The sequence below is a fragment of the Salvelinus namaycush genome, chromosome 30, assembly GCF_016432855.1.
Source record: "Salvelinus namaycush isolate Seneca chromosome 30, SaNama_1.0, whole genome shotgun sequence".
NCBI classification, from domain to species: domain Eukaryota; kingdom Metazoa; phylum Chordata; class Actinopteri; order Salmoniformes; family Salmonidae; genus Salvelinus; species Salvelinus namaycush.
This window is the reverse complement of record NC_052336.1, coordinates 30,214,782-30,233,299: the sequence shown is the minus strand read 5'-3', so window position 1 is coordinate 30,233,299 and position 18,518 is coordinate 30,214,782. Positions and strand designations below refer to the sequence as shown.

The 18,518-nt window shown below is 40.3% G+C and overlaps 1 protein-coding gene across 1 annotated transcript; it reads left to right on the top strand.

Moving 5' to 3' along the window:
- The first annotated feature begins 223 nt into the window (after positions 1-223).
- LOC120025117 (zinc transporter ZIP1-like) lies at positions 224-17,917 on the top strand. The gene is made up of 4 exons (XM_038969554.1): positions 224-665; positions 5,810-5,940; positions 7,176-7,490; positions 15,995-17,917. The coding sequence occupies exons 1-4, from the start codon at positions 551-553 to the stop codon at positions 16,346-16,348; spliced, it is 915 nt and encodes a 304-aa protein (XP_038825482.1). The 5' UTR covers positions 224-550; the 3' UTR covers positions 16,349-17,917.
- Positions 17,918-18,518: the final 601 nt, after the last annotated feature.

The following is an 18,518-nucleotide window of genomic DNA, read 5'->3' as shown; positions in this document are numbered from 1 at the left end:
GCAGTAGTATGGGTTCGACGAGCGAAACCGAATGTTTGATGTTGAACAGAACTTACAACATCAATCAACATGTCTCAATCAAAATTGTACAGAAAAGAGTGGGAGTCTGTACCTGAACAAATGTCAAATCATATTTTCTTCCGAGATGGCCAGTCAATTTGAGTAACGGTATTGCGTATTCTACGTAATGACGCAGTTTTACGTAACACGCAATGACATCACAACGTCATTTAGCAACAAATCAACCTGCCTCTAGCAACTAAACCTGAAAATTAGTTGGCAACACTGGTCAGAAGACTACTAGCGTAAAGTCCTCCAACAAATTGCAGGACAGTGTAAACATGTAACTAGCAGGCGCATAATTAGCTTCTGAAATTGCCAGTGTAGCAGGGATATGAGTTTTCGAATAGCATAGGTTTTTCAGTAACGCAAACCTGTTCGTATGGCGTATTCATCTCATTGCCTTCACGGTTCGTTTATTTAAATCGCTATTTACTAGGCTTATCCCAAAACAGCCAGTTTTGATTCTGTCCGGTAGTAACAAATCGAGATGGACTACTTGTTACAGGTGAAAATAGGTGCCCTCATGGGTTTGTTGCTCCTGACGCTATTTTTCGGATTTATTCCTGCTCGGATGAAGTGGTTCAGAGAAACCAGTGGGACAGGTAAGTTTCAGGAGGTAACCTACAAATTGTATAATTACTAGCTAGCTAGTCTCATGTTGTGACCCCGTATGCAATTGCTGTTTCCCACAACACGCCAGATGGCTCGTTGCGTCCTTTCCTTCATCAACCAAACCTAAACTATTCGGTTTCCCGTCAACAAGATACATATCTACTATCTATAAGAGTAAATACTTACGATTCGTGTTTGATGTGTACTACGCTATCAAATATGCGTTTAAAACACGTTTTTACCCAGGGTGTCCCATTTTCCGCCTGTGTGGGCTGCCATGTAGTACATTCTCGGTCACGTGAGTAAAATACTAGGTTATCTCCCACTTTTACAGGCGGGAATTGAAAAACGTGTTTTAAACGCTTATTCGATAGCGAAGGAAACATTCAACCTGACGCATCTTAAGTATTGTTCTTAGATATATTGGATATGCCTCTGTTGTTGGAAACGTTATTTTGGTGAAACCGAATAATTTAGGTTTGGTTGATCGGCAGATAGCCTAGAGCGTTGGGCTAGTAACCGAAAGGTTGCTGGATCGAATCCCCGTTCTGCCACTGACCAAGGCAGTTAACTCACTGTTCCCCAGTAGGCCGTCATTGTAAATAAGAATGTGTTCTTAATAACGGACTTGCCTAGTTAAGTAAAGGATAAATAAATAAAAAATGGATGCCAGGCTACGGATCTTCATAACCAGTCATCTCTGTAAACAATGGCTAGTTGCGTGTCGAAGCAAATTACATGCAAGTGTTTGCCAAATCAAATCAATGGATTTGTTTCTTCCATTGGTTTATAACCACCAAATGACAATTTATCAAATACAATCAAATGTTATTTGTCACATGCACTGATTACAACAGGTGTAGACCCTACAGTGAAATGCTTACTTATAAGCCTATAACCAACAATGCCGTTTTAAGAAAAATAAGTGTTGAAGTATTTATTTAATAAACTGAACAAAAAAATTAAAATAGAAAAGTAACACATAATTAATGAGCAACCCTAAAACAACAGCAACGAGGCTATATACAGGGGATACCTGTACAATTTACATTCCAATCAAATGTTATTCATTAATTCATAATTTTTAGTAATCTACAAAAGATGGAGCCTAAATCTGAGCTTTAAGGATTTAAAAAAACATATTTATCCACTATGGATTAGTTTGATTGGCTAATCATAGTACAAACCTTTGATTTTAGCACATATGTCTACCTTTAAAAGAGATGCCTCTAAAATAGCTGTGTATAGCTTACTGTGAGTTGGAACCGAAATAATAATTGTCCAATCGTGAACAGAACTTATTTTTTTCGTTCTGTTCCAGTTTCCACCAGCAAAATAATGTTATGAACTGGTTCGAATTCTTTCTGTTCCATAAAAAGTTTGCTCCTGGTGATGCGTTAGGCAGACCACACCACCCTCTGGAGAGCCCTGCGGTTGCGGGCGGTGCAGTTGCTGTACCAGGCGGTGATACAGCCCGACAGGATGCTCTCAATTGTGCATCTGTAAAAGTTTGTGAGGGTCTTAGGGGCCTAGACACATTTCTTCAGACCCCTGAGGTTGAAGAGGCGCTGTTGTGCCTTCACCACACTGTCTGTGTGGGTGGACCATTTCAGTTTGTCTGTGATGTGTACGCCGAAGAACTTGAGTTCTTTTTTTTTACGAGCCCTTAACCCACAATGCAGTTATAATTTTTATTAAAAAAATGGATGAAAATAAAAATGGTAACACAATAACGAGGCTAGGGTTACCAGTACCGAGTCAATTAGTCTATTTAGGAAACAACATTACTTATTATTAATAACCAACAATGCAATAATTTTTTTTAGTGTCTCATAAGTAAGCAAATTTTTTATTTGTTGCATGTGAAAAACATGTATTTGAAATAACATTGTAACCAGTTCCCAAACTTTTAAAATAACAGTTCTGTTCCAGAACAGTATAGATCACTTTCATTATCAGTACTGGTTTTGTTCCTCAAAAAATGTTTTTCTTTTACAGTTTTTGCTTCTGTTCCCTGAACAAGTTCCAACCCCTGTAGGTAAATGGTGTTCTCTCCAAAAGGGATCATATTTTGCTTGAGAAGTGTGCGATGTATTATAAACTGGGTGGTTCGCGCTCTGAATGCTGATTGGCTGACAGCCATGGTATATCAGACCGTATATTATGGGTATGACAAAACCCTTTATTTTCCCTGCTCTAATTACGTTGGTAACCAGTTTATAATAGCAATAAGGCACCTCTGGGGTTTGTGATATATGGCCAATATACCACGGCTAAGGGCTACGCGTTGCGTAGTGCCTAAGAACGGTTCTTAGCTCTGGTATGTTGGCCATATACCTGGTCATATCGGTTTTTATCAGAGTGAGTGCTAATAACCACACAAAAACAAATGAGTGCACAAACAAACAAACAAACACACACACACACACACTGCCGTTTTCCCTGAGTCAGGCTTCTGGCTCACCCCCTTGGGATTTATTGCTTAATTATACCATTTGCATAATTGATTTAGGATTAGATTAGCAAATTTACTTAATTGATTTCTTAAGATGAGAAATCATTGAGTCGCCTCCAAGGAGACAGACAAGAACAGTGGTATTCAAACGAAGAATTTCTGGGGAGCCCCTTTTTTTTTTTACTAGAATTTCTCCCAACCTTACCCCACCCAAAAATCTGTAAATTTAGATTTAGATTTACAACAACAAATAACCTCAAATCAAAAGAAACCAATAAATACATTTGCAACATGTTTATTTTCTGGTCTTTCTCAACATTTGTATATTGTCCCGTACAATAATCTGTACTCCTAAAAATACAGTTACTGGTGACCCCACTGCAATTCTACAGGTCCGCTAGCTTTGAATACCACTGGACTAGAGAGTCACCTGACAGGGATAAAGCCCCTTAAGATGGCACATTCCAGTGAACACTCAACCCACAGACCTTCAGTGGAAGCGAAACAAAAGCTGAGGTGCGTTCAGTTTGCTACGTTGCGGACGGGTTTGTACCGAATGACACGTTTCTCCAAAACTTTCTTGAACAGACTTTGAAGTAAGTTTGCTCCCGTTTGGTGGGTGTGGCTTGAAGCAATGAGTGGCGTATTTAAAGGGAAGTGGCCACGCTGACAGCATTCCCCAACCCATAACACAACCCTTCCCTGTTTTTCAACTGAGGTGCATTCAGTTCACTTGAATGTTTGAAACGTTGCAGAAAAGTTTGTACTGAATGACACGTTTCCCCAAAATGTTCTTGAACAAACTTTGAGGTCCGTTTGGTAGGTGTGGCTTGAAGCAATGAGAGATGCATTTAAAGGGCAGTGGCCATGTGGGCCATGCTGACAGCGTTCACAAACCAACCCCTCCCCATTTTTCAACTGGTCGTTCAGTACAGCACCATTTCCGTTCAATTGAACGTTCCAGAAAGTTTAAAAAAAGACTGAACTCGGCCCTGCTTAGGGTCAGAGGTAAATGTATTAGTGCAAACCGTAACTTTTTGCAACGGAAACTAGTAATAATATATTTCATTTGTAGACAGAAATCAAACCTCTTAACATTGAGCAACCATTAAAAAAAATGTGTTTTATTAAAAAGGCCTAAAAACAAATGTTTTGTTATTGGACAAGTTTAGTTAGGTCCCTCCCAGTTTCAGCCTATTTGCCTCAGTTTGGTTATTGGTGAATATACCCCTGCTTTTAACTTTCTCTTTTGGCCCAGCAGTCTCTCTATGTCCGACTGCCAAAATATATTATACACTATGACTCAGGGCATTACTAAAACCATGAAGGACCATAACATTTACTGTGATAAAGAGACTGTTTAATGTGTGCCTAAATTGTATGGGCCATTACTATCCCTTCAGCCACACATATTAAGACAGATTTTGTTTCGCAATGGCTGATTTGCTGATGAGTTGTTTTCACTTCTGTGTTTGTGCAATGGTGCTCAATACTTCCTTCAGGTCTCTCTCTCTGCTAGATGGTTATCTCTGTTGCTTCTCTTTTTTCCTAAGCAGAGGGTGACATTAGGAGCTATCATGGCCGTTTCATTTCAGTGCTCCCAGTGTGTTTGATTGCACTTCTTGATCACTTCCATTTAAAAAAAAAATGTTTTATCAGTTAGTGGTATCTCCATAAGGTGTCTTTTTTCTGACTGGTTAACAGCTGATTTAGACTCATACGTCAGATGAAGTGATCAGTCATCAGATAATCACACATTATTCATATCACATCTTATGTCACTTTAACTGAAAGAAATCCATAGTTTCCTTGATTCACAGCTTGAGTTAAACAGACAACTTCAGTCAGGTAGCCATTAACCAATCCTTTGAACGGGTTAGGCAACACCAGTGTCTACTTCCGTCTTATCTACCTTTGCTGCTGAAGTAGGGCCTTGTCAACAAAAAAGGGAGTAATGTAGAGATTTACAGGTCTTTAGCTAAGTCCAGCCAACCGTTTGATAAAGGATGCAGTGGTCAAATGTAACCCGTAACGAAACAGAGGGCACTGTGGTAGATGGCATCCAAAGGTTTAAGGGTAGTAGTAGCAGCTGCTCTTTGATAGAATGTCACCATAATCAAGAACAGATAAAAGGGTTAGGGTTAAAATGGTTGACTGAATAATCTGCTCCCTACTGTAAAAAAAAAAGCCAACTTTTTAAATCTTAGGTTCTTAACCAGCTCATGTTTTTTTTTTTTTTTTAAAGATGTCAAATCCATATCAATCCAAATGCCTAAGTATTTATATGCGGGAACACATTCGATTGGAGAACCGTTTGAGTGAACATGTAGTTCATCTGAAAAATTGAGTTTGAATACTTATTGACTCAAGACATTTCACCTTTTAGTTGATGAAGTTGTAAAAATGTCAATCTATTTTAAATTCATGCTGTAAACATTTTTTTGGGGGAAAAGTCAAGGGGTGTGAATACTTTCTGAAGGCACTGTATATGGCTAGGGTCAGGTATTTTTTTATTATTATTCTAACCCCACCATGTGACCTGAATAGGAAGAGCTCTGGGTGCATTAACAGTTCACCTGATCAGGGCCCAAAGTTGTTCCTGGTCAGGTCACATGGTCGGGGAAAACCCCAGGGTCTGTCTATGTTGAGCATTAAACAGTAGTGTTTTGTATCATGTAGAAACCCATCGGGTGGTCTTGAGTTTCATCAGCTGTTTTGCCGGAGGCGTCTTCCTGGCTGCCTGTCTATTGGACATCATCCCAGACTATCTGTCAGACATCAATGCTGAGCTGGCTGAACGGAGGGTGGACGTAAGTGTATTCTGTCTGTCAGCAACATCACAAAGAATCATTGATACCTGGCCACACTCCCATCCCCTTTGTAAAATGACTATCCATGGCACAAACCAATGTATTAAGAGTTATAATAAATATAACAGTTATACTTTTGTTTTATTTTATCTGTAAAACAGTGTTCCCACATGGGGAAATGTGCTAGTTAGTGCAAAAATTATTATCATTAATCCACAGGTTCAAAACCTGGTGATGTGTTAAGGACTACTTACTTATGATATACACTACCGTTCAAAAGTTTGGAGTCACTTAGAAATTTGGGCTCACTTAGAAGGCCAGCATCCTGGAGTTGCCTCGTCACTGTTGACGTTGAGACTGGTGTTTTCCGGGTACTATTTAATGAAGCTGCCAGTTGAGGACTTGAGGCGTCAGTTTCTCAAACTAGACACACTAATGTACTTGTCCTCTTGCTCAGTTGTGCACCGGGGCCTCCCACTCCTCTTTTATTCTGGTTAGAACCAGTTTGCGCTGTTCTGTGAAGGGGGTAGTACACAGCGTTTCTTGGTAATTTCTCTCATGGAATAGCTTCATTTCTCAGAACAAGAAGAGACTGAGTTTCAGAAGAAAGTTCTTTGTTTCTGGCCATTTTGAGCCTGTAATCGAACCCACAAATGCTGATGCTGCAGACACTCAACTAGTCTAAAGAAGGCCAGTTTTATTGCTTCTTTAATCAGAACAACAGTTTTCAGCTGTGCTAACATAATTGCAAAAGGGTTTTCTAATGATCAGTTGGCCTTTTTAAAATGATAAACTTGGATTAGCTAACACAACGTGCCATTGGAACACAGGAGTGATGGTTGCTGATAATGGGCCTCTATGCCTATGTAGATATTCCATAAAAAATCTGCCATTTCCAGCAACAATAGTCATTTACAACATTAACAATGTCTACACTATTTCTGATCAATTTGATGTTATTTTACTGGACAGAATGTGCCTTTTAAAAAACGAGGATGTTTCTAAGTGACCCCAAACTTTTGAACGGTTGTGTGTGTGTGTGTGTGTGTGTGTGTGTGTGTGTGTGTGTGTGTGTGTGTGTGTGTGTGTGTGTGTGTGTGTGTGTGTGTGTGTGTGTGTGTGTGTGTGTGTGTGTGTGTGTGTGTGTGTGTGTGTGTATATATATCCCTTATCCTTGGCGTTTATTTAAACAGAACTCCTACTTTTTGTTGTTTTCACCTCTGTATCTCAAACAGACCAGCTTCCCCCTCCCAGAGTTCATCATCGCTGCAGGCTTCTTCACTGTGCTCATTGTGGAGAGGATTGTTCTGAACTGCAGACAAGATGCCATGCAAGTGTCAGACCAGGAGAGAGCACCTCTGATGCAGGCCAACGGGCACAGCCACGGGCAGGGGAAAGCCGCGTCCTCCGACCTGCAGGGTAGTGCCCACCACGTCCACATGGACCTCCAGGCCCACTCCTCCTTTCGCTCGTTCATGCTCTTTTTCTCACTCTCCCTCCATTCTGTGTTTGAGGGCCTGGCCATCGGGCTGCAGACCACAGACTCAAAGGTAGGTGCTGGAGAGCGAGCTGTACTTAAATTGCGCAATAGGTCCATTAGTTTTAGCTTGCCCGGGGAACATATTAGACCATTCCGTTGGTCCTAAAAGTGAAATCTCTGCCCACCTGTGGCACTGGGTCAGCTAAAACAAATGCACCCATATATTGCAAATGCATGCCACTTCTTTCCAAGTGTATTTTCAAATGGAACTACTTTTTTCTTCAAATGAAAATACAATTTGTATTATTTATACTGAACAGAAATATATAAATGCAACAATTTCAAAGATTGTACTGTTTTACAGGAAATCATTCAATTGAAATACATTCATAAGGCCCTAATCTATGGATTTCACATGGCTGGGTGTATGTATATATCTATATATATCTCTGTTAGTCACAAGGTAGGAGCATGGATCAGAAAACCAGTCAGTATCACGTGTGACCACCATTTGCCTCATACAGCGCGACATCTCCTTCGAATAGAGTTGATCCGGCTGTGCGAAGTTTCTGGATAGTTGTGGAAACTGGAATATGCTGTCGTACATGTCGATCTAGAGCATCCAAAATATGCTCAATGGGTGACATGTCTGGTGAGTATGCAGGCCATGTAAGAACTGGGACATTTTCAGCTTTCAGGAATTGTGTACAGATCCTTGCAACATGGGGCCGTGGATTATCATGCTGAAACATGAAGTGATGGCAGCATATGAATGGCATGACAATGGGCCTCACGATCTCGTCATGGTATGAATCTCTGTGCTTTCAAATTGCCATCGATAAATTGCAATTGTCTATATTGTCCGTAGCTTATGCCTGTTCATACCATAACCCCACTGCCACCCTGGGGCAGTCTGTTCACAACGTTGACGTCAGCAAACCGCTCGCCCACACAACGCCATACAAGTGGTCTGCGGTTGCGAGTCCGGTTGGACGTACTGACAAATTCTGCTCTGGTGGACATTCCAGCAGTCAGCATGCCAATTGCACGCTCCCTCAACTTGACATCTGTGGCATTGTGTTGTGACAAAACTGCACATTTTAGAGTGGCCTTTATTGTCCCCAGCACAAGGTGCACCTGTGTAATGATCATGCTGTTTAATCAGCTTCTTTATATACCACACCTGGCAGGTTGATGGATTATCTTGACAAAGGAGAAATGCTCACTAAAGGGGATGTAAACAAATTTGAGAGAGATCAGTTTTTTCTGGGATCTTTTATTTCACCTCATGAAACATAGGACCAACACTTTACATGTTGCGTTTTTATATTTTTGTTCAGTGTGTATCTAAGCGGTGAGTCTGTTGTGCAGCGCACATGAGGGGATGAAGTTACACTTGTATGCAATTCACTACTAAATGTTTGCCATCAAATCTTTTAGAATGACTTTCTGCCAGATGTCAGAGAGCTCTGGATAAGTTATGCCCTGTGCTTCCTACTAGGGCTTTTTTTCCACCTTCTCCGTTGTTCACCCCCCTGCTCTGTGTACACATGCTGTTATTCCTTCAGAAAAGCCTGCATCAAAACTTTGTTCATTTGCACAGTTTCTCTCATTCGCTTGTAAATGTCCACACTCACTGAAAATTACATTCGGTAGCTCCTAGCTATGCTTGTATAACTTAATGTGCTGGGTTTGCCTGTCTTTGCTATTCGTTAGATTAGTTTGAGATATTGCTACTCGTTTGTGCAAATTTTGTTAGCGTTCTGGTAGTAGAGGCTAAATGAGCTTTTCTTGCATTAGCGCCCCCTTGTGGACTATGCCGGTAATACCGTAAATCATGGGATGTGAAAAGGATGGTATGATGCTATGAAAATCTGGATACCACTTAAGTGTAGTAGCTAATATCAGGCCAGGGTGACCGCTAAAGCACATTTATTGCTTTTGTAGTCCAATAAAAACAGAATGATTCTGAACACTCCCAAGTCCCAACTTTGGCAGACATGTTTCAAATTCTTGCTGACATTTCTAGCCACAAGCATAAACTAGCTAGCTGGGTAGGGCTCATTACGACGACTGACTGAACCAAATCCGTTTGGCCCCACTCAACTGTCGCTGCGTGACATGTCATCAATTTTGGGCACCAGGCATGTCCTTATAGCCACAAATTCTCTATTATATTAACCAGATGCTCAAGTGGCCGCTCTAACAATGAATACATGTCTTCAAAGATGGAAGGCAGTTGGAGGAGGCAAGATCAGGTGGGACCATTCCAGTAGTGATTTTAGCATGTAAATCTTGGTGGAGCAAAAAAAAAGAATGTGAAATGCATGTCAGCAAAGCCACAACACAACATTAAATGCACTATAACGGTGACAAACGGTGCCCACAAACTGTTAGGGCTAGAGGTCGACCGATTATGATTTTTCAATGCCGATACCGATTATTGGAGGACAAAAAAAGCCGATACTGATTAATCGGCTGATTTTATTTAAAAAAAAATAATAATAATAATGTTTAAATATATATATATATATCATACACACACACACACACACATTTTTGTAATAATGACAATTGCAACAATACTGAATGAACAATGAACACTTATTTTAACTTAATATAATACATAAATACACAGACGCACACAGCTCTGAAGTGACAATGATACTGAAGAGTCTGCTTAGGAGACAAATACTCTCAACTGTTTGAATAAAAATAAAGTTACCTGTGATGAATGTTGAAAACAAAAACTTTAATTTCTATATGCAGGAAATCCTATTTTAATAATGGGCATGGTAAGAATTGACAACCAAAGTGCGAGTCATAATTCCCATGACACCTTTTAGCAAAATCTGAAAAGCAGTTCCTTCATTTATTCCATAGGATATTTTTAGATTCACTTAAAATAAGGTCTGTGTTTCGTGTAGGCTTACATCACCGTGCCAATTTTATAACTGTGTAGATATCCATAGGACAAGGTAACTGACAAATATTGGCTAAATATAAGCGAAGATACATTTTTTTGTAGAGTGGATTTATGAAAATATGTTGACAAACGTTACCTTATCCTAGTGAGATTTACACGGGTATCAAAACGTCGAGGCGGTTTAAGCCTGCACGAAACACAGACCTTATTTGAAGTAGATCAAGATATTCTCTATGGAAGACATGAACGGTAAAATAACGAAGGAACCCCTTTCAAGTTCAGCCGCAAGTTATTACAGGAATTATAACGCGTCGACTATTTCTCTCTAAACCATATACCTTTTGACTAATCCGGAAACTATCACCTCGAAAACAAAACGTTTATTCCGCTCCGTATTTTATCTAACGGGTGGCATCCATGAGTCTAAATATTCCTGTTACATTGCACAACCTTCAATGTTGTCATAATTATGTAAAATTCTGGCAAATTAGTTCGCAATGAGCCAGGAGGCCCAAACTGTTGCATATACCCTGACTCTGCGTGCAATGAACGCAAGAGAAATGACACAATTTCACCTGGTTAATATTGCCTGCTAACCTGGATTTCTTTTAGCTAAATATGCAGGTTTAAAAATATATACTTGTGTATTGATTTTAAGAAAGGCATTGATGTTTATGGTTAAGTACACATTGGAGCAATGACAGTCATTGATTGATTGTTTTTTATAAGATAAGTTTAATGCTAGCTAGCAACTTACCTTAGCTTACTGCATTCGCTAACAGGCAGGCTCCTCGTGGAGTGCAATGCAATCAGGTGTTAGAGCATTGGACTAGTTAACTGTAAGGTTGCAAGATTGGATCCCCCGAGCTGACAATGTTAAAAATCTGAGGCCGCCATTGAAAATAAGAATGTGTTCTTAACTGACTTGCCTAGTTAAATAAAGATTAAATAAAGGTGTAAAAAAAATAAAAAACGGCAAATCGGCGCCCAAAAATACCAATTTCCGATTGTTATAAACTTGAAATCGGCCCCGATTTAATCGGTCGACCTCTAGTTAGGGCCTACATAAAGCTGTCCCAACACCTTACCACTGCTAAACCTGGCTTTCAGCGGAGCCTTGTCTGGCAGCGAAACAGTTCATTCAGCCTCATTTACTGCCTTTTAAAAAAAGAACGGCTGATATGGCAGACTTGCTTAAACAAATGTGATTTCTACTGTCAATTGAGATGTACAAATTATGGCATAAGGGGACGACAAGCGGGTGAGGGGCAATCCATAATTTCGATTAAGACAATGAGTAAGTGAGGACGGACGTAGTCAATAACTTTTTTTTCAGCACTTTTGAAATGTACAGCGACAGAATTCAGAACATGGGCCGTTCTTACAGTGTACTCCCTGTACCAGTCAGAACCATAGGATAAATAAATGGGGCATATAAACAGACAACGAAAGCTTTTACAATATTCGATGATTACATTTCTCTAAAACAGGTTATAGGCTATTTGTGCACCACCAAGTTAGAACAGTAGGTGAAAATAGACCAAATTATTAGGGTAAGGCACATTGAACGCTGTTTGGGTCTTTGCGTGTCAAAGATGCACGTCATATAACACTTTTAGAATAAGACTGTAATGTAACAATGTGTAAAAAGTAAAGGGGTCTGAATACTTTCCCGAAGGCAGTGTGTATATAAAGCGATCCTCGAATTTGAATAAATACACCCATTTCACTTTTTCATGTCAAAAAACGAATGACAACTGCTGCACATGCTGCCACTATTTCCAACAGATTGGATTTGACTATTTAGAATGAGCAGCCTGCTCACAAACGAACGAGTGCTCCATAGAGAACACAACAAGCATGCAGCTGTAATAAGTGAAAATACATTATCTAACTACCGGTAGTTTCTTTTGAAGATATACAAATGTATCTGTGAATTTGAACAACTGCATAAATACACCTATATCATGCTTTGAAGTCCGTAGGGCAATTCAGACAGCTGACAGAGGATGTTTGTAATGAATAATGTTTATTTTAATTGACTGTTCTGTATCTTTAATGTGTATATTGTCTATATGTTGAAATATACTTGCCCGTTTTTGTATTGTGCAGGGCTCATTTGTAAAAGAGACTAGTCTCAATATGACTTCCCTGTTGAAATAAAGGTAAATAAATAATATAAACTAGAGATGACTAATGTCACAAAGCATGATGCGCTAGCCAGATAACTTAAATTCTGAAAACTTCATATTTACAAGTTATTCAGATATAGACTTTGGGATGTTCACCCCTAAAGTGATTAAATCATTAAAGGTTTATTCAAATATGTCTCCAAAAAAATCGAGAATAGCGTGATAAACAATAGTCCAACCCACATGTCTACAATTTTGAAACCCCAATTTACTCTGAGAATTTAGCATGTTTGGAGTGAATGGAATATGAAGTGGTCACTCGTCAATAGAACTCTGTGGCACTGCTCCGCGGCAGAACGGCGCAAACTTCGAACGTCTACTGACAAGCTAGCTAGTGGCCGCAGGTTCGTGAGTGAAAAACATCGTCTTTTTCTAAATGAAATCCGCTAAAGACAACGAAATAGGGACTAAATATATACACTCCCGTTCAAAAGTTTGGGGTCACTTTGAAATTCTTGTTTTTGAAAGAAAAGCACTTTTTGTTCATTTTAAAATAACATCAAATTGATCAGAAATACAGTGTAGACATTAATGTTGTAAATGACTATTGTAGCTGGAAACGGCTTTTTTTTAAATTGAATATCTACATAGGCGTACAGAGTCCCATTATCAGCAACCATCACTCCTGTGTTCAATGGCACGTTGTGTTAGCTAATCCAAGTTTATCATTTGAAAAGGCTAATTGATCATTAGAAAACCCTTTTGCAATTATGTTAGCACAGCTGAAAACTATTGTTCTGATTTTTAAAGAAGCAACAAACCTGGCCTTCTTTAGACTAGTTGAGTATCTGGAGCATCAGCATTTGTGGGTTCGATTACAGGCTCAAAATGGCCAGAAACAAAACTTTCTTCTGCAACTCATCAGTCTCTTCTTGTTCTGAGAAATGAAGCTATTCCATGTGAGAAATTGCCAAGAAACTGAAGTTCTCATTATGCAGGTTGCTGCCATATGATTGACTTCACATTTGTCTCCAGTGATTTTTATCTAAAATAATATATTTACAATTCCCAAACGAGTTACTTATTTACCTAGAATTGATCAAAAGCTCTTATCAAATTGTACATTGAGAATTGTTATTTCTATCTGGGGGGGAAAAATAAAGTACATGTTTCTAACTCGTGCTTTTCATGTGATGTGCTCTTGGACTTTTATCTTCACATAGTTCTCCTTTTCACTGTATTGTCCTTTTGTTGGTATTCAGGGAAGTCTCTTACCATCACAAAAGTATAGTGAAAGTTTTTGCTGTGCTTAGGAGGAAGCCCTAGGAAAACTCTATCCAATCACCTGTAGTGTCAGGAGGTTTAGAGGCAGAGGGAAGTGAGACCCATGCATTTATTTTCAGCAAACTTAATGTGTAAATATTTGTATGAACATAAGATTCAACAACTGAGACATAAACTGAACAAGTTCCACAGACATGTGACTAACAGAAATTGAATAATGTGTCCCTGAACAAAGGGGGGGTCAAAATCAAAAGTAACAGTCAGTATCTGGTGTGACCACCAGCTGCATTAAGTACTGCTGTGCATCTCTTCCTAATGGACTGCACCAGATTTGCTACTTCTTGCTGTGAGGTGTTACCCCACTCTTCCACCAAGGCACCTGCAAGTTTCCTGACATTTCTGGGGGGAATGGCCCTCACCGATCCGGGCTCTTCCCTGACCATGGCAGAACACTGACATTCCTGTCTTGCAGGAAATCACGCACAGAACGAGCAGTATGGCTGGTGGCATTGTCATGCTGGAGGGTCATGTCAGGATGAGCCTGCAGGAAGGGTACCACATGAGGGAGGAGGATGTCTTCCCTGTAATGCACAGCGTTGAGATTGCCTGCAATGACAACAAGCTCAGTCCGATGATGCTGTGACACACCGCCCCAGACCATGACGGACCCACCTCCAAATCGATCCCGCTCCAGAGTACAGGACTCAGTGTAACGCTCATTCCTTCGACGATAAACGTGATTCCGACCATCACCCCTGGTGAGACAAAACCGTAACTCGTCAGTGAAGAGCACTTTTTGCCAGTCCTGGTCTGGTCCAGCAACGGTGGGTTTGTGCCCATAGGTGATGTTGTTGCAGGTGACGTCTGGTGAGGACCTGCCTTACAACAGGCCTTAAAGCCCTCAGTCCAGCCTCTCTCAGCCTATTGCGGACAGTCTGAGCACCGATGGAGGGATGGTGCGTTCCTGGTGTAACTCGGGCAGTTGTTGCCATTCTGTAGCTGTCCCGCAGGTGTGATGTTCGGATGTACCGATCCTGTGCAGGTGTTGTTACACGTGGTCTGCCACTGCGAGGATGATCAGCTGTCCGTCCTGACTCCCTGTAGTGCTGTCTTAGGCGTCTCACGGTACGGACATTGCAATTTATTGCCCTGGCCACATCTGCAGTCCTCATGCCTCCTTGCAGCATGCCTAAGGCACGTTCACGCAGATGAGCAGGGACCCTAGGCATCTTTCTTTTGGTGTTTTTCAGAGTCAGTAAAAGGCCTCTTTAGTGTCCTAAGTTTTCATAACTGTGACCTTAATTGCCTACCGTCTGTAAGCGGTTAGTGTCTTAACAACCGTTCCACAGGTGTGAGTTCATTAATTGTTTATGGGTCGTTGAACAAGCATGGGAAATAGTGTTTAATCCTTTACATTGAAGATCTGTATTTGGATTTTTACGAATTCTTTGGAAGACAGGGTCCTGAAAAGGGGACGTTTCTTTTTTTGCTGAGTTTATAAATCAATACACTAAATGCATGCAGGTTGCTGACACATTGATTAATGTGTGGTAGAAGGAAAGACAGGAGAGTAACTGATAAAGGGAAATTGCATTCAAATCAAAAGTTGTCACGTTTTCAGATCTCAAACAGGATGTTGACTCGTCATGACCGACTATGTAATCGGTTGTGTAGATCCAGCTATAGCCTCAACCTCAAATAAATGGAAAAGAGCATAGGAAATCTGGAAATTATTTTATTTTCTATTTATTTAGGATTGTGGACTATAGCAAGGGTGTATTCATTCATTAGACACTGTAGCAAAAATATTTTGCAGTGTTGCTGAAACTAAACAAGGCGAAAGCAAAAACAAGTGTTTCTTATTGGACAAATTCAGGTAGGTCCCTCCTTGTTTTGGCCCATTTGCTTTGGTTTGTTTCGTAGTGAATACGACCCTGGATCTACAAAACAGATGGCCTGGGATGTGAACTTAATTTGATATTAGACTACTTTTGAAGTCTGAACATCTGACTATTTTATTAACTTTGGAATTTGTCCTTTTTTAAACTACTTTCTTTGGTTGATCCAAGACTCTTCTCTGGCTTGAAGTGATTTATTTAAGCTAACCTGTTTTTATAGACTTCAAAGAATTATAAATGACAGGTGTGTAATTTATACAGCTTCATCTTACTGCAATGAGAAAAGGGAGGAGAGGAATTTAAGCTAACCTAGTTTTCTCTCCATCCTATCCAGGTATTAGAGATCTGCATTGCCATTGTGGTCCACAAGAGCATCATCGTGTTCAGCCTATCGGTGAAGCTGGTGCAAAGCGCAGTCCCGCCCATGTGGGTTGCAGCCTACGTGGGCGTCTTCGCCATGATGTCTCCGCTGGGCATTGCCGTGGGTATCGGGGTTATCGAGGCCCAGCTGGCGGCAGGCGTTCTGATCCAGGCCATCCTGGAGGGGCTGGCGGCCGGGACCTTTATTTACATCACCTTCATGGAGATCCTGCCTCACGAGCTGAACTCCCCGGAGAACCAGCTGCTCAAGGTGTTCTTCATTCTGCTAGGCTTCAGCGTCATGGCGGTCCTCACCTTCCTGGGTTGAGAGCATGTCACCCACTGGGGCAACTGACCTAGCAGGAATATGGGTGTGGCTCATATGAGTCATGGGACTTGATGTTGTGTACTAGGGTCGCCACGAGGGGAGGTGTCTCAGGGAGACGGCCAACATAAAAAAAACGGTCCGGTTTTACTGCAGGGTGTGTGCAGGGGAGATTACTGTGCCTGTGTCTGGCTGCGCCCGTGCGCCACTTTTATTTGAGGGTCACAGCTGTTCTTACTCAGTATTTTAGTTTTTAAGGTTGTGATACTCTTTGTTTTTTTTATACTGCTTTTAGCATAGATTTTAATTTCACAGCCAAGGATGGTAAGACGGTCTTAAATTTAAGAACTTTTAATGATTTCAAAAAGATTATATTTAGTTAGGTTCTACTTCTTAATTTGATTGTTTTAGCACTGGGAAAATGATAAGTACACAATGTGGCAATATTGGTTGTTTTTATTCTGTGGCATACATACCAGTGGTTCTTATTTATATTCTTTAACAATTGCTGTTTGTAGTTTTTTTTCACTTAATTGAGGATCCCTGAAAAAAAGAGCTGTTCAAACTGACATGATTGCCTGGTCTCTTTGGAAAATGACAGGTGTGGCAAGGAGTGGAATGTTAGCTAAAAAGATGGGTACCCAGACTAACATCTCTTAATAGTCATGAATCCGTCGCAGCAATATCTCATTATGTATACAGGTTAAAATGTCAATTGCATCATGTTTATACTTTAGGATGTGAGCACTATTTTGCAGCCTCCACAGTTAAGTTGAAGTATTAAATGTTTTATCGTTGTTGTGGAACAAATTGTTTTCACCTTGAACTATACTATGCCTTACAAATGAGAAAAGCTGTTTTTATTGTCAAACAGCGGATAGGTGCAATGAAATGTGTTTTACAGGGTCAGCCATAGTAGTACGGTGCCCCTGGAGCAAATTAGGATTATGTGCCTTGCTCAAGGGCACATCGGCAGATGTTTCACCTTGTTGGCTAATATGCAAAGACAAAACATTGTGACCAACATTTTACAGTGGTTTTTTTTTAAGACATTGCATGGAACTTCACAATATTGTCTGTGAAATCAACAGATGTGTTAAATGTACCTAAGTATATCAATGATAAATGTCTACAATGTATTATTTTACATGTGAGATACTTGTCCTTCAGTGTTAAAACACCATCTTGGTATATGTAGTTTTTACCTCGTCACTTTTTGCGTGGAGGCATCATTCCTGTCGTAATCGACATGATGCAATCGAGAGAATGTATTGTCAGTGCCACATCACGAGTTTGATACAGAGCAATAGTCTGATTTACTTTTTAGAGCCCATAATATTTAACGAGAGATTATGAAGTTATTTTAAGAGGTTAAGAAGTTCAACTAAAGCACGTGTTTCCTTGACTCTGTTCCTCATTTCTGTTGATAGTTTCCATACCCCAGCCACGAGTCATGTTTCTGTTGTGTTAACAAGGCTTCAAGTTTATAACAACACGATCACAAGTGACCTTCCGCTTCCCTTACTCCTCCAATCTCCTCTGACACTTGCAGTAAAATAATGATTAAAAAAAGTTGACTGATTTTGTTTTAAAGTGTGTCTATTGTGTATGCTTTTGGAACATGCACTCTCATGATTACTAAGAGAAGCATGGGGTTTTATTTTTAGTAGGTGGGCAGGCTGGGGGAATTGAGATTCAGTGATCGTCAGCCTGTGACTTGTGTCCTGAAATAACTGGATGGTCTAAGGCTGCGTTTACACAGGCAGCCCAATTCTAATATTTTGCCCAGTTATAGGCAAAAGATCTGAATTCGTCTGTAAACGCAGCCTAAGTGTCCCCAAACCTATATAGTTACGTATAGTGTAGCACAGGAGGCTGGTGGCACCTTAATTGGGGAGAACGGGGTTGTGGTAATGGCTGGAGCGAATTTAGTGGAATGGTATCAAACATGTGTTTTTCATGTGTTTGATGCCATTCCATTTGCTCCATTCCAGCTATTATTATGAGCCGTTCTCCCCTCAGCTGCCTCCTGTGCAGTGTAGGTACACATTGTCACATTACAATTGAAGCAGTTTGTGGGATGAACAGTTTCAAACAAACGTTTTGATAATAGTAATAAAATAATGTGATAAAATGGTCATCTTGGGTAATGAGGTTTACAGATTGCATGCGT